The sequence below is a fragment of the Etheostoma cragini genome, chromosome 24, assembly GCF_013103735.1.
Source record: "Etheostoma cragini isolate CJK2018 chromosome 24, CSU_Ecrag_1.0, whole genome shotgun sequence".
NCBI classification, from domain to species: Eukaryota; Metazoa; Chordata; class Actinopteri; order Perciformes; family Percidae; genus Etheostoma; species Etheostoma cragini.
This window is the reverse complement of record NC_048430.1, coordinates 2,306,901-2,328,522: the sequence shown is the minus strand read 5'-3', so window position 1 is coordinate 2,328,522 and position 21,622 is coordinate 2,306,901. Positions and strand designations below refer to the sequence as shown.

Genomic DNA, 21,622 nt, shown 5'->3' with positions numbered 1-21,622 from the left:
TGTTGCGTAGGTGGAAGTATGCAGACCGGCAGATATTATTTATGTGTGACTGAAAGGAGAGGGAGGAATCGAGGATGAAGAATGAGAATACTTTTGTCTAACTAGTTTGAAAGCCAATTGTGGTCTAATAGTGAACTTACAAGTATGATGTGAAAACTTGAAGCCTCAGTGAACATATTTAGAATGGACTTTTCAGTTAAGACGGTACACTTTTAAACTGTTAAGATGAGAAGGATGGAGAGGATCTTTGGAAATGCCTTATTTATTTTAAAGCACAATTTTGGCTTTTGACAGAGCATGGTTGGTGATCACTGCTAAAACAAAAACCTATTTGCCAAGTGATACCATTCAAAGCAGATGTGTGAGATGTGGTCAATACCCAACTGTGTTTTACATTAAGATATTTATGAACCGATGTAGTACTTGTAACAAGCATTTACTATAATTTGGTTATATTAATTACCAAACTCGCTGTGGTGCCCAAAAAAGGAGATTTGAGATGGGGATGCCAGTCTCTTAATCAGTATTATAGCCAGTCGCCAGCTACACTGTGTACGGTTTATCTTCCCTTGAGTCTGAATTACTCATTAGCCTTTTGGCCCTCATTTGGATGAGGGTAAAAGTGCCACAGACGGGCCGTTTCCTTCAGGCCAATCTGTCCCCCCATCCCCTTATCTACAATTCTCATTTAAATAGATCCCAGTGTCTGACACAGTAATATGTCTACTTCACAGTAATAAATTGTTCATGGGGACAGTGGGGGGGGGGGGGGGGGGGGGGGGGGGGGGGGGGGGGTAATGCCAGCTGCCCATTTATCATCATAGAAGCACCCAAAGTTCTTCTCTTGCCTCCACTCACTCACCCTTTTTTCTTTCTTCTTACACAGACAATGGTCGCAATATGAAAGGTAACAAACCGCAGCCCTGCTGCATCTTGACCTGTTAAATTTGAGCACGTCTATTGGATAACATATTCTGCACAAAGCCTGCTCGTTGCATGAGTTTCCCACATTACTGAGGCTTATGTTGAATGCAAATGCTCTGGTGGACAACTGCCTGTGTTTGTAAGTGCTTTGGACGGCGCATCGAAACACTGGCACAGCACTAAATGACTCAGTCTTAGTGCGCATGACCTGCTGATCCCAAACCAGTTGCCCAGGGGAAGGCTTGGTTGAAAAAACCACACTGACCTCAGCACGCGCTTGCATGAAGCAACGCATTACATCTCTATTTTCCTTTTTGTTCATTGAAGAAAATCAATGAAGCTTTACAAGATGATACCTCCCACTGTCTGTAACCTCTCTTTTCTTCTATGCAACCTCTGGTTCCTAGTTGCCATGACTTAGGAAATGAAAAGAAACCTGACTGTGTTTCCAATTCAATTCTCTATGCTCACATTTGTCCTTTTCGGGTCAACATTTAGATTGCAAAGGACCTGTAGCAGTGCTGATGCTGCATACATTTCACAACATTATCTGTCTGACACAGATTATAACACATTCATGTTTAGTTGTTTTTTGGATCAAATGAGGAGTTCCCAAAATTAAAATATAACTAGCCAATGTTGATTCCTTAATATTAGTTCCACAATATTGTATGTTAATTTGAAATTCATAAGAGTTTACTCTCAAAACTGCCAAATTCACTATTTCCTGATATATGCTGTAATGTGATACTTTAAGTAATGTTGATTGTACTTATGATTACTGACCCTGCAATCCAACCACCCCTCCATATTCCCACTTTCCCCTTTACCCCCAATTTCTTCTCTCTTCTGGTTTGCTAGTATCTCGCTCCTGGATGGCTGGGGGTATGGCTTCAGCTTTTCCTTTTGAAATTATTTTTCATGACTGTAATTATTTATCCTTACTGTGGCATGTATTGAAGCTGTGCATGCAATCTCTCATTCTCAGCTGTCTGTTTCTCTGTCCTTGACCATCAATCACTGCACTGTACTATGTGGGGGGGGGGGGGGGGGGGGGGGGGGGGGGGGGGGGGGGGGGGGGGGGGGGGGGGGGTAGTGCAACTTTTCTCAGCTGGTTCACAAGGCTGGATCAGCAATTCTGTCAATTTTATTGCTCTCATTTCGGTCACATGTCAATGTGTTTAGTGCTTTCTCTTATTGTTGCAGTGTTGAATGTTTTTCACAATAAGGCAGGGAGTTGATTTCTAAGAGTCAGTTTTTATTATGCTTTTAGAAAACACAGTATAATGTAATAAAAGTAATGTATACCATATTATAGCATGGGGAAGGAAGATTTTGTTGACTAAACACACTGTATCAGACAGATGGTTTGAGTAACTGAGTTGCATAATTTGTGCATTCAATCATTCTTTTCTTTCACCAACATTGTTCTTCATTATTTCTTAATGAAAAACTTTGAAAGACCTGTTCCCCATAGACAGGTCAATCACAGGGTGTAGAGTTTATATTTCAGTATCTGTTGTATTCCCGGTGTGGTGTTGTGGTTGAACTCACTCCAAAAGTCTGGGCCACCCTATACTCACAACCCATGTCACATCAATCAAAAATGAACACTAGACTGTGCTCTGATGTCCACAATTCAGAAACCTTTAGATCAACAATGGCCCCAACAGTAGTACAAGATGTGGCAACTTTTAATGATGACGTCCTCCATCTGTTGCTATCTCTTCCAGGGCCACTCAGCCAGATCAAATCCAGCCTGCTCGGCTCCACCTCAGACTCCAACCTCAACAAGTACAGCACCATTAACAAGATTCCCCTCATTACGCTCAACTTTTCTGAGGCCAACAATGAGAAGAAGTGTCCTTCCCCTCCATCGTCTGAGAAAACCATCATCGCCCCAAAGGTCAAAGACCGTACACACAATGTAACTGACAAGGTGACACAGGTAAGACCAAGCGAGGCTCTCCACAAAAATCGCTGAAAAGTTTCGGAATTTGTGAAGACTGAGAATCTTTTCAATTGTGTGGGCCGTAAATCTCTGCATTCATGTGAAAAGTTCTTCTGGCAAGAGCTAGCACCCGGCCAAGGTCCAAATTAAATCCGGTCTAATGTGGTCGGGTAAGTTCTGGTTTTACCGCCGCGTCTATGCCAATTTGTTTAAATCCTGAGTCAATCTGTATGGATCCTAGCCTACTCAGTATCGGCACCAACATTTTAAAACCCATGAAGACCTCTAGTACCCAAAGATTCTCTGATTTTGTCCCCTTTCTAAGTGCTAATTTCAGTTCCATATACAGTATTTCAAACATGTACATTTGGAATCTTCACATCCTTCAACCAATAGGAAGTTTCAGTTAACGCAGCACTGCTCACTCAAAGAAATAGAAATGAACATATAAGGAGTTATGGCAAACTTTTCTAAAGACAAACTGAAGTGTGACCGCACAGAAGTTATTAAATGCACAGGATACAAATCAATGTTTTATGTTTTAAATCTATTATCCAACCATCTGTTAGTAGATTCTTGTTTGGGAAACAATTAAGAAGAGTAATGGGCACATATAGTTTGCCTTTCTTAATAATTCATGCTATCAATCCTTTGTTGACAGTCTGAAATTGTGCAGATTGGAGTGGAGAGACAGTGCTTTCCATAGTTTTGTTCATCATAATATAATTTCATCACAAATCACACTTGCAAAGATTGAGCCAGGCCATATTTCGAGAGTTACGGACATTCTCACCTTCCCTACCAGGGCTGAGAGGTGGAGTAGACAAGTACTGTAAGTTAATGCATCCCCAGTGGTACTGTAGGCCAAGACAGCACCAATCCACTGATTAGGTCTTAATTTTGCCCATTTACAGTATAATGGGTGGAGGTAACAGAAACTGACCTTATTTTGCACTCAAAGACAACTTCAGCAAAAAGCCTAAGACTAGAGACAGAGCAGGTCACAGTGCACCAAACTGTCCTCCCCCCCTAGCATTAAAGTCAACATTATCAAGGAACAGAGAGGCCATGCTTGTTAATTCTAGTGTGTTAATGCACACTAGAAACTCAAAACCATTTGAAGTGTTACTTCTTGTGTGTGTACACCAAAATTCGAGTGTGTCCTCCCACCAACCACTGCTCTGCCTGGGAATTGTACTTAGATACAGTGCTCAGTATGAGTGAATACACCCATGCTAAATTTGATTTTAAAAAGAGGAATAAAAGGAAAATTGAAAATGTATCTTAATGTCTTAATTTTTTTAAATGAGGATAAATCCAACCTTTAAGGACACCTTTAATGAAAATAGACCTCCATCATAACACACCCTTTACCATGCCTAGAGATTGGTATGGGGTTCTTTCTATAAAATCATGTGATGATGTGGGGCTGTTTTAATTTCAAAGGCCAAGGGAACTTGATCTGGATGCATAGTATTCTGGATCCATGAAAAACTAGCCTTTTAAAAATTAAAATATGCCTGCCTCTATGGGAATTTAACACAGGGGTGTGTATACTTATGCCCCCTGTATTATGTATGAAGAACATTTCCTTATTTACGATATATTATTCATTCACAATAGAAAATTGGTGTCCTTAAAGGTTGGATTTTTCCTCTTTTTTTAATTAAGGCATTAAGATCAATTTCCAAAAGATGATTTTTTTTTTTTATTCCTTTTTTAAGTCAACTTTAGCATGGGTTGATAAACGTATGCTAAGCACTGTACATGTTGCTGTGGATACCGTGGTACTGTAGCTATACTGAAACTAAATTTGCCCTTCTTTATTTTTAAACTAGGGGTTATCTGAAGCTGGATGTGGAATCAAACCAATCATGATGCATAATTTTGAATGATTAAAGCTATGTGATGAACCCCAGAAACATGAAATAACAATCCACTCATATAAATAATAGCCCAGTCCTGACAATGCGGAGCAAAAAGAAGCGGAGAAGGGGAGAAAGCTAGTGCTCATGTGCATGTTGTTTGAAGCCAAGCCAAACACACAACGGGCCTCCCATTATCTAACGAGAGATCATTTGGGCCAAGTGCACATAGCTACACTAGGTATGTTAAAAAACAGATATGATCTTTAATTTAGAAAAAGATTGGCTATATTTTGTTAATCCCCAAAACGGTCATAGGTACAGTATTTTCAAGCTTTTCTTGGTTTGTTTGTACCACTTTCTTGAATATTTGTTTAACAGAAATCTATTTAAGAACACACAAATCTAAGCAGAGGTCAACAGCAATTACACATTCAGTTGTGACCATAATGGAACAAGCATTTGGAACACCTGCTTTTAATGAAGTGAAAGCCTGATGAATAATAGAGAACATTTCCTTTGTCTGTCCTTCGGTTTGTGATCGATTTCAAAAGGTCAACCCATATGGGAGGGTAAAAGCATTTGTGCCTCCACATTGCACAAAGGGTAGGAGTTTCTAGTAACTAATTCACTTATTAACACTTCAGCCTTTTTGGTGGCACACATCATCCTTCTGTCCCTGAGTCTTCTCCTCTCAATCACAGGGGTTGTGAAGGTGACTACGGCAGAGATAAGGGGAATGCAATAAGTGATGGGTGGAAGTGGTGGAGTCTTATTTTTTCTTCTGTTTCATTCTTTCACTGATGGGTACATAGTAATTGCCTGTCTGCCCTTCCAGCTCATGTACTTTACCTGTCTCTCTCTCTTTGCATTCCTCCTTAGAGCTTAGTCAGACACTTGGATAATTTGATGGTATTCTCTGCCTGCGCCTGTAATTACTTCCAAGTCATTGAAACTCAAATCCCAAATGGTCCATGACGCTTGTGTAATATTGATGATAAAAGTTATTTAGCTATATATGGTAACTGCAATAACAGAGATAATGATAGGGACATCCATGCTCGCTAGAATGGATGTTTGCTCCATCCTTAATGCAAAACAATTGTAATGATTGTATGTTCACTCCTCTATGTACAATCTACAGTAGCTGTACAAAGGATCTTCACAAGGTTATGAAACCATGGCCAGGGCTCTGACTTAACTTAGAATGATCAGGGACAATAGAAAATGAATTGTGAGACGGTTGCGGGACAAACGGTAGAGAAAAGAAATACAAAAAACTACTAATTAAACCTTATCTTTAATCTCTTTGCAAAAGAGTACTCAGTCACAGACACACATCTCAAAGCAGTGTACTTTCTGCAACTGTCAGGCAGGTACAATGGCGTCACTAAGTGGTGGTTGGATTTTGCGCATTCTGGTGTCACCAGTGGGCACAATGGCAAAATGTACCGCTGATGATTTGGAGACAAAGGTGTTTAGTTTATGCTATGCATCACTTCGAATTATCAGAATAATTGTATTGTTTTGAAATCCAAATATTTTAATTATTGGGATGACCAGCATTTACTTTGGGACGGTTTAAATTCTCTTTGGGAATGGTAAGTTAGAGGGCTGCAAAGCGCAAAAGCAGCTCGCTACTGTATGGAACATGTGAGAGAAAATTACATTATTATTAATAACTAGAAGCTTTTCTTTATCCTTCAATTAACACATGAAAGATTTATGTGGGAGAGTGGGAAAGTATGCCTCAAGGTTTCTGCTCATGCAAGGTTTTCTAGGATGTTAAATAGCATTTGGATAATACAGTATGTTCTGTACAATCTGAAGTTCAAATCCTGCAGTTAGATTACTCACATATCTACAAACATGACCTTTACTTGACCTAATCTTCAAACATATGTCATAATACAATCCTACAAACCAGCACGCACGTCAATGTAACAACACGGAATTGCCAATGCATGTTGGCTTATATTGTTGAATTACTGCACAGTGGAGAATTTAAAGATACCTTTTTGTTTTGTATTATTATTATTAATATATGACCATTATTGCACCTTTAACGGTATTCGGTGATTCAGTATTTTACTTTTACAACGTTGGGCTACTTGTGCAGGAAAGATTGAAAAAAAAAAGATTGTCAAAATCAAATTAGCAGGGGCTGAGATATTATGAGTAAGTCCCAAAACGCTGAATCCTAAATTTCCCATAATTGCAACTTGCATTTTTCTCCTAGACCTTTCCTACCTTGTAAACTCGTTGTGATGAGTGAACACTGATCTTCATGTGCAAAATGACTAAAGTGCCACTTAAAAGCAAGACACTTGGCTAAACAGAAATCTGCAGCAAACACTTTTAAAGTACACTTTTTTCTCTCAAATATAATAGTTTTTGGTTAAAAAGCAGCACAGCTATCAAACAACTCAGACACCAGTGAAATAAATCCTTCACTTTATTCAAATTTCATGAGATTAAGTTGACAAACTCTCTTACCCCCTCCTCAGGTTCTGTCTCTGGGTGCAGACGTGTTGCCCGAGTACAAGCTTCAAACCCCTCGCATGGACAAGTGGACCATCCTTCACTACAGTCCCTTCAAAGCAGTGTGGGACTGGCTGATTCTGCTGCTGGTCATCTACACTGCTATTTTCACGCCCTACTCTGCTGCCTTCCTCCTCAATGACATCGAGGAGCAGAGGAGGCGTGAGTGTGGCTACTCCTGCTCACCCCTCAATGTGGTGGATCTGATGGTGGACATCATGTTCATCGTGGACATCCTTATAAACTTCAGGACCACATACGTCAACGCCAACGAGGAAGTGGTCAGCCACCCGGCCAAGATTGCCATCCACTACTTTAAGGGCTGGTTCCTCATAGACATGGTGGCGGCCATCCCATTTGACCTGCTCATCTTCGGCTCAGGATCAGATGAGGTGAGAGTGGGGGGAATTAATTACTTAGTCGTGCCGCGCTGTAGGGCTGCACGATTTGAGGAAAATAACAATTTCCGATTATTTTGACTGACATTGCAATATGAGTCACAAAATTGGAGGGAATGAACATTTTTCAACCATTATCATCATTTTCAATGACAAATATTAAAATTGAAACAACGTAAATGATTATAGTGAGATTTTTGGTCTGTTGGATACGATTTCTAGGCCAGGATGTCTCTGCAGCACCGCAATACTTAATTCAGAATGGTTGGACACATTTAACAAATATTAGATATTCCACTAATGGATGTTGCGATTTTGATAACGTTGCGATTAATTGAGCATAATTGTGTTAATTAATTGTGGGATTCATGTAGAGTATTTCTCAGGGGAAGATTTTGGTTGTTGGACGTGTTGAAAATTCTCTGGTCAATATGTTTTCCCTGACCGTGTACTTTAACTACATGCATCTGATACTATGTGAGAAGCCAAAATTTGAGTGCACAAACTTTTTCACCTTGCAAAGCTAAGGCTCCCTGCTTTACTCCAGAGTGGCTGAGGGCCACTTGTGTTTCTGAGCTGTTTTGACTTCTAAAGCAATCTGACGCTTGGCTGTCACATCTGCTTCCCTCCGCTCTCTTTCCATCAGAGCCAGAATGCACAGCCCAGGGCAATCCAAATCTGTTAAAAAGGTCTCAGCCTCCCTAACCACCGTGTCTGTGAGAAACTATTTCACTTGTGTGTGTCTGAGGGAGATGGCTTCGCAAGTTATCTAATGCTTAGAGAGAGCTGTTTAGAGAGTGCAATAACAATTTCCTTGTAAGCCCCAGAATACTTATCTTTGCATTTAATACCTACTGTACTGTTGAATATTAATAAGTTACAGTAGGTGATTTGCGGTGAGATGCCAGGCTGTCACCTCGCATCTTCTTTTCAGCTGTTTTAAATTATGGAAGAACTAAAGAAAGAAAAGGAGAAGCATTCAAGCTACTAAAATTTGGTGTATGATTCAACACCAAATGCACGCACACGCACACACACATACACACACACACGCACACACACACACACACACACACACACACACAAAGATTGATGTGTGCGTTGAGGCCGGTGTTGATGTCAGTCCGTTGGCTTGCAGAGTCATTATTTACCGTTAGGTGTGTGTTCCACTGAGGGGGTCAACGACTACAGCTTGGCAGTGAGTGGCAGGTGGAAAAAAAAGAGCAGACAGCTGAGTGACGCCACGGCACGATGCATGTCCTCGTCATACAGCTAGATGCCTGGCGCAGTGACAGAATGTGTGTTCCCATTACAGCTTGTGTCAGAAGCACTCATTGAGAGAATGAGTAGAATGACAAAGTGTTGTATTTTTAGCTCCTCCAATCACCAGCAGAAACTGAAAATAACACATCAGTACAGTTTTAACTCTTTTCTTGAAGGTGTGTTATTTTAGCTCTTTGTACAGAGACCCAGACTATTTTTAGACCTAAACTGTGCACCTTTGTTGCCTGGAAACTGTCTCCAACAATATGGTAAGATCTTTTTTATCTAGTTTGACTAGAAACAAATGAGTATTTTTCTCATGAGAGATTCTTTGTCAGTGCAGGATTTTAGCTCTGAAGGCCGGAAAATGGTCTGTTGCTGAATTTATGTACAGGAGTTATATGAGTTCCTCCATCATTTTCATACAAAAGTCCTGTTGGTATAATATGTTATATTATTTGCCTGTTATGTCAACATTCACATGTACATAGTTTCAAACTTTGAGGTATTTGCAAATTACATAGGCTTAGTGTAAAAATGTGGTCCAAGCCAAAATTCAAATATCATTTTCTTATAATCCTGGGCAGGGTAGAGGCGATGCACATTACCAACTGAACTCAGCCAAGACTTGTTACCCAAAACATCTTAGGGCATAGGTAATTTTAATGAAAGTTAGCAGAATTAAAGTTATTATTAAGTTTATCCTTAGGCGAGAGCTTTTTATGCTCACAAATATAAGATTCACTTTTTTTAGCTTAAAGTAAACCACATGCACAGAGCTATTTTATGGCTTTTACTATATATATATATATATATATATATACACACACACACACACACACACACACACACAAGTTAAACAAGCTTAATCTAATTAGTTTTTCTACCTCACATGTCAGATTGCAAAATGTGCAGTAGTGCTTTAGTTGAAGCAGACCATAGAAGTGCACTCCAAATCTATTATGCTGCAAAACCTACAGCAACGGCTGTGCTAAACAGAAGAAAGAGGAGGCAGGTTGACTGTAACAAGCAGCCCCCTCAATCTCACTTCTGCCCTGCTGAAATAGTGCAAATAGACACAGACTTGTGTTTAAAATCATTGTGCAACCATTTACTCAGACAGAAATATAGCTGTAGATAGCATCTTTGTTTCCTTATTAGATTGGATGAATATGCAAAGCAATATTGCTTGTTTTGTGTGCCGCTCTAGAGTACAGAATAGTCTGCAAAGAATATGACCACTTTAGGCATTTTGACAGCCAGTAAGAACACTGTCAGTATTTTGATATTAACAATGGATAACCTGGCCGCATGTATGTGAAAGGTGTTGCTTGCCATGATGAACACACAGGTAGTCATCACCAACTCTCCAGTTCCCAGCATGCTTTCTTTCTTTCTTTCTTTCTTTCTTTCTTTCTTTCTTTCTTTCTTTTGCTGCTATCATCAGCATTGTTTTTACTGTTGCAGCAGGCAGTTTCAGTGAAAAAGACCTACAAATTGTTTACCACTGTACCTCATTTACCCAGCAACGACAGACCAATTTAGCAACTACCTGGTGAACATGGCAGAATATAACTATAGAGCCAGATATATTTCTCAGGAATTGGCCCAGACCAAATTAGTGCCAAAAGGAGAGAGAATATTGGACCTGCATTCATCAGGTGGTAATATTTCATTGTTGTATTTACAGATTATGCTGCCATTTGTTGTTTATATTTATGTTATATTGTAAGTATTTGCAACTAAAAGTTCAGACGAGTTCAGATTTATTACCAAAATCATCGACTGAAACATTTTCCATGAGTCCAAAAAACTGGTAGTAAGAGTTACAAATGTGCCCAGTCACTAAGCTAGTGTCAATCCAGTCAGTTTCACAGCTTCCTGTTTAACTAACTTTGGAGAATATAGAACAAGCATGGTGTATTACTTTATAAGTAATATAAGAAGAGAAGACATGTAATATAAGATAGCATGTACACAGAGTCAAGAGGTTGCGTCCTAGCTTTGTTTGACTCCTGGTGTTTTAAAGTGGCAAGCAGAGCCTGGAAAGGCAGATGGCCAGAGGGATATTCGGCGGATATGTTTTATACAGCTGGCTGCTAATGGGAGATTTAGCTTGGCTCCTCAGCCCCACACTCCTCCGACTTACTGTAAGCCCAGATTTTAATCAACGTTACACTGTGTGGGCCAGATCATACACCGTGTGCTGTGTCATCTGTGCAGGTCACTCAGAGTCAGCAGCACTACACCTAAAGCAATGCATGCTCACAGATGATCGGTAAGTTAAGGCTCATCTGTTCCTATTTGTGATTCCTTCATTATTCGCTCAGTTGTCATTGAATGAGGGCGCTGGCCGGATGCACAGCAGTGGATGTTGGCGGTGATTTATGGGTGAGATTGGGAGGACGGAGGCTCATTACTGGACGCATCAGAAGCAGCTACAGCACTTTTTGTCACCATGACGGAGACACACACTCCTTCTTGTCTCATCTTTTTCCTTTTAAAGAAAGAAGAAGAAATAGAAAAAAAACTCCAGCCTTGTTACTGCTTTTAATGTAATACTTTAAGTAAGCCATGTAATATTGACAATCGCCTGTAAAAACTAGGGATGTATAGACATTAGTTAGCTACTAACTACTGCAGGCGGGTGCCAGTGTATAAACATTTCCCCACGGATATTATGGTTAATTGTCAGGCACAATGGCAGTGTTAGGACCTATTAGCATTCTCACTTACTGTGCTTACAGATTCCAGGACACTAATGGATTAAGACTGGTGTCATGGCTGTATGCTGCCCCCCTCTCACCAATACTACTCCCAAAGTCTGTGTATTAATTTAGTCAGGCTAGAAAGCTGAGATGGGAGGATTAAAGTCCTTTAAATTAAACAGAACAGAAGGCAGTGTGTGTGCGCATTGTAGTTTGTGTGTGTGTGTGTCTGTCTGTCTGTCTGCGTAATCTAAGGGGGCTTCTTAGATGCTGTTTTCTTCTCACTGACTGTTTAGTGCTAATTTTTTGATTATAAAATAAAAATAATTTAAAAGTGCCTCATTAGCCTAATGAGTCATATGCTTATTTGCATGCTAGTCGGTTTAACTAAAGCCACTTCCATGCTGATTGTCAAGATTTGCAGAGCCATAGGATGCATCAGTAAAGTTGTGTTGACAAACGCTAAGACCTTGAAAGATCTCTACACCGACAGGAATGAGCCACAGCGTCTAGTCTGTGTGTCTACTATGCGTGGTGTGGCAGTAAGATTAGGCATTCCTAACTTACATTTGTTTTTTTAATCTCTAAACTATTCATTCTCATGACCCTGTCTTCAACCGTTGACGCTGAAAGAAGACAATTTGTTCACTTTGATTGCTGGAAAAGGTTGTTATCAGTGTCTGGTGATGTACTTGAAATGATTCTGGATTTTCTGTTGCCGTCTCCCACATGTTGAAGTCACATCAGAAACCCCTGGTCTCATTTGGAAATGATTTTGTTTTGTTGGGACAGTATGAATGTCACCTATGTGGGTTTAACATTTTCAAATGTTGACTCCATAACTGCTGATTTCGTTGGGATATTTTAAAACATGTTACTTAAAAGGCAAAGAGGTCCCAGCATCATTTGAGGAGGTGCTTCACAATTCACAAGTTCATCCAGGGAAGAGGGGATTTTTTTTTTTTTTTACTTCTACCCCACTCCACTACATTTTTATATTCATTTCATAGATTGATTTATGTTACTTTTTTATATTAAAGATATTATGTGGAATTTTCAGAAAATCTGTGTTATTAATGACGCTGGTGGCCATTAAGTAAACTGCAGTCAGCATCCCGTTGCTCTCACTCCATAGGCGCGATCATGGGTCATTTACAAAAAGCTAATGTATAGATCCTTCTGCACAGTAGCTCACAATACAAATAGTAAGTGTTTAAGCTGGAAGCGGCAAACGCCTATGAGGTCCAGCAGTGCAGAAAGGCTCTTTTTAGCACCCGGTGGTCTGTGATTGGCTGCAGGTGCCCGGGTTCACCAGACAACCGCTCATGGGGAGGCGCAAGAGGACCTAAAGCCGAGGCCCACAAAGCCAGAGGGGCGACAAAGCACATATTAGCACATTTTAACATTTACACAAGAACCTTTGCGGGGGGGTTACACATACTTTCAAGTCACCTAAATTCTGTATATTTTTCGGTTTGTTTTTCATTCTAGACCACCACTCTGATTGGTCTACTAAAGACGGCCCGTCTTCTACGGCTGGTACGAGTCGCCCGTAAGCTGGACCGGTATTCTGAGTACGGTGCTGCCGTCCTCATGCTGCTCATGTGCATCTTTGCCCTTATCGCACATTGGTTGGCCTGCATCTGGTATGCCATTGGAAACGTGGAGAAGCCTTACTTGGAGCATAAGATTGGCTGGCTGGACAATCTGGGGGTGTCAATAGGTGACCTGTCTTGTTTTTGCTCTGCTTTCAAACAAAGTGTTAAGAAAGTAAAATGTATTGTAACTTTTGCTGCTAAACACAACTTTAGTAATTTTGTGTACTGTTATAATTCTTACTCATTTTAGGAAAAAAATACAACTACAGTGATCCCAACTCGGGCCCCTCCATTAAAGATAAGTACGTCACTGCACTCTACTTCACCTTCAGCAGTCTAACCAGTGTGGGCTTTGGGAACGTCTCCCCCAACACCAACTCTGAGAAGATCTTTTCCATCTGTGTCATGCTTATTGGATGTGAGTGACAGCTGCGTGATAGTACATACAGTATTTTAATTCTTGTATTACTGAAACCATCACTAATCAGGGTTAAATAAGAGAGGAAACCTCACACAGTATTTTATGCAGCTATTGAACCTCTATAACCAGACTTTTACAGTAGGCTTTACAGATGACACTGATAAACGCCAGTAAATATTAGATTTACTCAATTATTAAACATGGTCATTTTAAATCCACTGTATTTCTAAATGTACTAAGGCTGTCCACAATTAAAGTAATTCTTGGTCAACTAACACTCATACGATTTGGTTGACTAATCAATTAGTTGATTTAATCAACAGACCTGAACTGTGTTTCTTCACAAAGAATCATGCAAAGGCACCACTTTAACTCTTGTGTTTACCAGAGATGTGCTTATAAGTTTCTTGGAAATGTGCATTAGAAGAATGGCCTACTTATCGACTAAGAGGGGTCAGCCCTAAAGTGTACTATTTACACCCCCTGATATAACACAGTTGGGATTTAATACATTTTTAGAGCATGCAATTGTTTGCATTACACCAGGTAGGCCTTTCCTTGAGCAACAGTGGTTTGTTTTGAATAAACAGAAGTAATACTGTGTTTGACCAGCCTTAGCCACCATGGCTCAATGGTCACCTGTATGGCTTCTCTCCCAGCTCTTATGTACGCCAGCATCTTTGGGAACGTGTCCGCCATCATCCAGAGGTTGTATTCAGGTACAGCCAGGTATCACCTGCAGATGCTACGGGTCAAAGAATTCATCCGCTTCCACCAGATTCCAAACCCACTGAGGCAAAGGCTGGAAGAGTACTTTCAACACGCCTGGACGTACACTAACGGCATCGATATGAATATGGTACGAGAGGACTGTGTGTACCAGTTTGTCTTTTATTTAGTTTTGGGGGATACTGGATGGTAACAAAATTTAAATTCTATGGGTGCTGTTGCTTTTTTCTACTGCTTCTTCTCCCTTTCCAATATCATTTGTGTGAGTTTCAACTATCCTGTTGAAAAATGCTCTTACCACATCGTGAAGCAATCTCTCTGTCACTGGCACAGTATCATATAATGTTTTCATCATGAACACACTGTGCAATGTTAAGTCATAGCCACGAGTGAAATGAAAGCCACAGTTACTGCTTATGCACACCGTAATTCTGGCTTCTCTCATCATGATACTTTTCATGGTACTTATATAAGTTTGTCTTTTCCATGTCTGCCTCATGTCAAATGGAATGACCCCACCACTCTGGTAAGAGCAGGAGGTACATGTGTTAACCCAACTATGTTGATAAGAATGTTCCTCATTGGTAGAGCTTCATCTAGTTGTTTGATGCCAGTAGCTTTTAGCTTTTTGTACAGAAAATAACAAATAGCATTAGACTTATGCAAATGCAATATATATATGCAATATAATATGCAAATGTGTAATGCAAATGTTTAGTTATTGTCCTAAACATGCATGTTATTGTTCCCTCAGGGTCTTATCTGTTACATGAACACAGTGTGAACAGTTGATGTCCATCATAGCTGTTTATTTTCTTTTAATCTATCTATGCATGCCAGTTACTGCAGAGGATACACATAACATTGATAGTTTCTCGCAGGCCACATTGTCTATTACTGATAGACTTGTATGTGGCTTGCCTTGAGGTCCCTTTTGCATGAAATCTGTTTATTCTCACACAACCCCATGATATTCATCTGGTACCAGAGACCGAGTGAATCACGCCTGTGAGAGTGGGCACAGCCTCGCCGGGCGCTGCCAGGTTTCCCTCCCATTGTGGGAGGCTTGGCGGCACGCTCCGTGGTGGCACCTGCGCTTGCCAAATGTTGTTCAGTCTTTCCTTTCCAAATCTACAGATCAGTTTTTGATTCTGAGCAACAAAAAGCCTGTCAGAGCCAGAAAAACAGTTCAGGCAGCATTCTTTTGCTGTGCTTGTGTCCTTAGCACATTGTATTTTATGTGCAAACGACAACGATAAGAAATGTGTTAACTTGTTTCAACTGCCCCTTGTGTGTCCTGAAAGACCCTTTCCTCACCTTCCAGTGTCTGTTATGGTGTTAAAGTTTGAAGAGATAATGTGGTCCTTTACAGTCAGTTGTCTGTCAATCCTAAGCTGTTTTGTCTGTGGTCACTGTATATTTGTCTTTAAAGGGTAAGTGTATTATAAGTCTGTTTTTAATGCATCAGAAAGTCCTCACTAACGCTGTTAACGTGAATGTCAAAATTACCCTTCAAAATATTTTTCATTGTCTCCCAGGCTATCTCGGATGGGTAGGAATGCTTGACCATTCAACAAGTTTCAACATTTGTAATACTTGTTTCTATTGTGTTTTTTTTTTTTAACAAAATAGCAGGTCAGAATATTGAGGAATGGTTCAATAGACAGACACTCTTTGAGGCAAGATTGAATATTGTTGCTTTTTGGTCTTGCATGTACTGTACCAGGTTATGGTTCATAGAGTAGTGTCATCATCTCAGTACAAAAAGACAGTAAAGTTTTAAAATAAATGTGCTAGATTATCACAAACAGAGGGAAGACATAATAAATATTGAACCTGTGTTTTCACTTTGTGGTTTGATTTATCTGCAGCTTGTCAGTTTCTTAATGTTCTGTCTTGTCTCTCCTCTGCTGCTAATGCTGCTGAAAGGCTCAGAACAGTGAATTGTAGCTCTGTGTTGAAAGACACCACAGACTAACTGTACTGTTGGGTATATTAGGTTTTGAGAAGAAGGAAAGAACACAAGTGGCAATTGTATCAAATTTCTCAGAAAATAATTTGACCTGCAATTTCACCTCAAACCAAAATTTAACAAACATTATTAATCCCTGCACATCAAAGTGCTGAGTTTTTTTAGTTTTTTTTTAAGCATACAACATCCACATGACATCTGACCATAATCTTGTCCGCCTTGACCCGTGTTTCACACACAGGTCCTGAAGGGTTTTCCAGAGTGCCTGCAGGCGGATATCTGCCTCCACCTCAACCAGAACCTCCTGGAGGGCTGTAAGGTATTTCACGGAGCCACCAAGGGCTGCCTTAGGGCCCTGGCCATGAGGTTCAAAACTACCCATGCTCCCCCTGGAGACACCCTAGTCCACTCCGGAGATGTGCTGACTGCACTATACTTTGTCTCCCGAGGCTCCATCGAAATCCTCAAAGATGACGTCGTAGTGGCCATCCTTGGTGGGTCTAGTGTACACCTCAAACACATTTCTGCTGGATCCAGTAGTTGGTTATGGATCCAATTGTGATTATTTTTGACTGATTTTGCAATGCGACATGTTTCATGATATTGGAGGGAACAATGATTTTTGTATAATTATTCTCATTTTCATTGAAAATTTGTAAAATTTCAAGAAATTAAAATGATTATAGTATGATTCATGCGAGGATCTGTACAAAACAAAGATTTTATCTTTAGTATGTAGGAAAGGATTTGTCGGTCCAGACGTCTCTGCAGCACGTCAATACTTTTAGAATAGTTTGACACATTTTCCCATTAACGATTGCACCCCCCTGCAGATTATATATTGCAATAGTCTTTATTGTGATCTGTATACAATTGCGATTAATTGTGCAGCCCTGTTAGAAACATTTTAACGTTTTTAACATTTTAACACACTCTTTGCAAAATGATCAGCTGAGTCAGAGTGTTTCTCCTGATGTCACAATATTTGTGCTTTTAACAAAATGTTTATCTGTGTCATTAGTTTGGGACCTTTTCTGTTTTCACAGATTTTATTCATTAATCTGCCTTTCATCCAGAGGGATGTTAAAGGTCAGAAGTCACATTCTCCTGATAGGTCAGCTGTGGAGATGTTTACACAGCAACGCTTCTAAATGCCTAAATCAACAGTTACTGATAATGATTTTTATATATATATATATATATATATATATATATATATATATATATATATATATATATATATATATATATATATATATACGCACACACAAAGGTATAATGGATATACATGGAATTGATCTTCTCATCTAACTGTCAACAAATCAATCCCCAAAACTTTAAACTATTCCTTGCATAGTTTAAAGTTTGAGCCAACTAAATGAAGAGGGCTCCGTTGTGCTGTGATATGGTTGGCTTGGCAGCTCTGAGCCCTCACTGGCAGGTTGTAATAACTTACTTCAAAGAACATTGTGATGCTGCCGACTCACAGTTATGTCTCAGATGAAGAGAGAGAGGACAGAAAATAGTGGGGGAGGACACATGGTGGGGAGAGGGTAGCAGAAGTGTTGATGAAAAAAGAGCATGAAGGCTTTCAAACAGAGATGGATAACAAAAGAAGCACGGAGGGATGGAGAGCTGAGCAAGTGGGCGGGGGAAAAGGAAAAGACAAATGATGGGGGAGGATGAAGAGGAGAGTAAAAGGAAGGGGGCAGTTTGAGGAATTCAGGAGAAAAGTGAAGTGACAGATTGAGAATGGAAGTGAGTGAGCGTTTCACCAGGTTGTCAGTGTGGCGTGATGCATTTCTTGGTGACGGGAGCCACTGAGCCACATGGCATTATCCACAGCATCCAAATGTAATCACATCCAATCTCATCTCCCTCCTCCCCTCTCATCCTAGCAGCCAGCAGGTGTATCCTATTAAGCTTTTTATGCATTGGTTTTTCTTCTGATTGTTTTAATGCTGCCAATAAGATTTGGCTAAAAAAAACGATGACATCATAGGGTCATGATGAGCGAGAAGCATGGTTGTTGAAATTGTAGGTTAAACACAACTCAGCACATTTTCTCTGCTACATCACGAGAACCACTGATTACTTCATTTTCACACTATGGTGCCATTTTCATATGGTGCTACATCCCACCAAATATGAAAATGCTGGGGCTTGTGTATGATCACAATGTTAAATAGATAGAAATTAGTAATAATCAACTGGCTCATCATTCATCTTGTTCACTGCTGTGAACAAGATGAATGTTCACAGCATTCATGCTCTAGAAAATGCAATATGACGGACTATAATCATACATAAATTGTGAAACACGTATAAATGAATTAAGATTAAACTCGTATTGAAATGTTAATTCATCATTTTCATTTTGACAGACTGTGGGTGGAATTTGTATTTCAGTTTTTTTCACAATGTCACTAAAAAGTATTGTGGAACTCTTTTATTAAGAAAATAAAAAATTAAGTTGGGTTTCAGTCATCTCTTAAATTGTTTTATTTGTAGTTAAAAAAATCCAATTATTTACTTCAAGATTATTTATGTAATATTAAACACTTTGTTGCTCTATAATCACTGACTTCAAACAAATACCCCACTAAAGCAACCATAGTAAATCCTGTGGTCATTCCACGTAGGTAATTACACACTGAACAGAGACAGGAATGGGTGGCCTGTGTGACTTCCATGAACACAGACAGGCATTGTGTAAATCCTTTTTTAGATGACTTTGGCCTCTTTAGCATTGTTGCGCTTCTCTGCCAGGTGGCCCGTCTTTATAGGTCACCACACACTGTTCTACGTAACGTGCTACTCCATGTTCGCCTAGCAACTGTGGATGTTTCTGAAGAAGCAAAGTATAAACTGGCTTATAGAAAAGCAAATATCCTTGATTGGATTACAGGAGTCAGTTACTTAAATTTGATTGCTTATTCCCCCCAAGGTAAGAACGACATTTTTGGCGAGATGATCCACCTGTACCGCAAGCCCGGGAAATCGTGTGCAGACGTGCGGGCGCTGAGCTACTGTGACCTCCACACCATTCAGAGGGAGGAGATTGTGGAGGTGCTTGACATGTATCCAGAGTTCGCCGACCACTTCCTTAAAAACCTGGAGCTGACCTTTGACCTCCGTGACGAAAAGGTAATCAGCATGGAGGCGCCACCACCAGTTGTTTCTGATTATAAAGTAGTTCACTTTAAATGAAACAATCCATTCCATGTGTCATGTCTATTTTAATTGGATGAATGGCGTTCTTGTTAATTCTCTTTATAAAAACATGAGGGCTAGTTGAAATGTTTTCCTTTAATCTGAAATTAGATGGAAGACAAAAGTGAGAGAACGAGATTAGTCAGGCATTAGGGGGGAGTTGGACATTGTGGACTGTAATTATGATGAATTGAGTGAATTGGTAAGATGTGTAAGCTTTTGCCATTATTTGAAAAGAACCCACATTTATCAGTTATTTTATGTTTTCAAACTGAGCAGGAAATGAGCTTTGCTTTGGCCTGTTATTTATTCAAAGAATTGGAAAGAAGAGTGTGAGACACAGACTGTTCTGGTAGGATTACATCAAAAACAGGAGATACGTGGAGCTCCAACAAGACGGGCAGTAGTTTATGTTCCTGATCATACATTTTCTCTTTACAGATGACATGTGCACAAGCAACTGAATCGGATGACGTTGAGTGTCGGAGACGAGTGTCCTACAAAAGGAGAACCTCCACAGGTCAGGTTGAGACACACAACATCCCTACTGGGCTTTAAAACCATAAAACAATGTTTATTCTTTTAAAATAAAGACCCAACACACTGTTCCTGTTAAATGTTTTTAAACACTTACACATGGCAACATCATTGTTCCAGCCAACTAACATGTTAGTCCCTCTGCAGCTTCATTAGAGAATTAACATCTCATGGGTAATGTTCCTCCCATCGTCTGTGCATAGGTGGAGAGCGATGATTTCATTTCAGTAGCAATGTGCACCAGTGACTGACAGACATGAATGAACCTTCTGTCAAATGTAATTACTGTTAAGACAATTATTAAGATCTTAACACAGAAATTAAATATATTTTATGACTATTCATAAGACTTGCTCTTAAGCATAAAAACACCAAGGAAGTCAAATGATATGAAGTAAAATGAGTCCATCCATCTTTGTTGTACATGTTATCTAAACACTTTACTGCATAAGGAACTAACCCATTTACCTTTTATTAAGACTGAATAAAGGTAAAGAATGTTCTGTCAGATCTGGGATGTCTCCAAATGCATTTCATGAATAACATAGGAACAGTTAAAAAAAAAATTTAAATTGGAAAGGAGGCTTTGATACCCACAATAAATAATAATCCAATGTCTCCTTACTGGTGTTCCTTGATTGCTTTAACTATGATAAACGTAATTTTTTTATGCAGATTTAAACAGACCTATTTGGAGAGGATTTATTTTAAATCCTTAATTTTGATTTAAAATAGGGTATACTGATTTTTTAACCATTAAGTTATGCTGGCGTTCACCCTAGTTAATAGCAGAGATGGCAAAAGTACTCACTTATCACACTCAAGTAGAAGTACTGATACTTGTGTTAAAAATACCCTGGTAAAAGTAGAACTACTGATTTAACTTCTTTACTTAAATAAAGGTATCAAAGTACAGACTTGGAAATTTACTTAAAGTATAAAAGTAAAAGAAGCCTTGCGAATGACAACCATTTTTTAGAGAGCAAGCCGAGAAACTTCAGTGGACATAAAAAAAGGCTCTTTATATGCCATTGGCTACATTGTAAGTGGATGTCTGCCACTAGGCCTAAAACATCCCAAAATGATTATTGTGACAGAGACTGGGACTCCAGGTTAATAAGAGTATGAGTGAGTAGCAAAATGTGAATTCAACTGATTCTGTGAGAATTCACAGATCCAATTTTTTAATCTTCCACTTAACATTTAAAGGAATCTCCATGTATGTGTGTATGCTCAAATATGGCTTCTGGAAAGAAAATAAAGAAGAAAATATGAATTACTAAACTGACATTAAGAAGTTACGCAGAACATTAAAATAATAAAGTCTTAATAAGTTTGGCCTAAGTTACTATAGAAACTTACTCCTCTTAAACATCCGAACTTCCCCAATGGAAAGAGTTTTTTTTTTTCTTTACTGCTGCACTGTTAATATACACTCACCGGCCACTTTATTAGGTACACCTGTCCAACTGCTCGTTAACACTTAATTTCTAAGCAGCCAA

The 21,622-nt window shown here is 39.5% G+C and overlaps 1 protein-coding gene across 5 annotated transcripts in view; it reads left to right on the top strand.

Annotated features, from left to right (window-relative positions):
• kcnh7 (potassium channel, voltage gated eag related subfamily H, member 7) overlaps positions 1 to 21,622 on the top strand; it is a 58,118-nt gene that overhangs the window by 29,461 nt on the left and 7,035 nt on the right. The window contains exons 5-14 of one of the 5 annotated variants that reach the window (XM_034864402.1): positions 887 to 907; positions 1,786 to 1,809; positions 2,658 to 2,872; positions 7,248 to 7,673; positions 13,142 to 13,373; positions 13,499 to 13,666; positions 14,329 to 14,528; positions 16,621 to 16,864; positions 19,318 to 19,517; positions 20,025 to 20,103. In XM_034864402.1, the coding sequence (XP_034720293.1) occupies positions 887 to 907; positions 1,786 to 1,809; positions 2,658 to 2,872; positions 7,248 to 7,673; positions 13,142 to 13,373; positions 13,499 to 13,666; positions 14,329 to 14,528; positions 16,621 to 16,864; positions 19,318 to 19,517; positions 20,025 to 20,103 (1,809 nt within the window). Of the gene's footprint in view, positions 1 to 886; positions 908 to 1,785; positions 1,810 to 2,657; positions 2,873 to 7,247; positions 7,674 to 13,141; positions 13,374 to 13,498; positions 13,667 to 14,328; positions 14,529 to 16,611; positions 16,865 to 19,317; positions 19,518 to 20,024; positions 20,104 to 21,622 lie in introns of all 5 variants that reach the window. The other 4 variants (XM_034864401.1, XM_034864403.1, XM_034864404.1 and 1 more) reach the window with 4 other exon arrangements.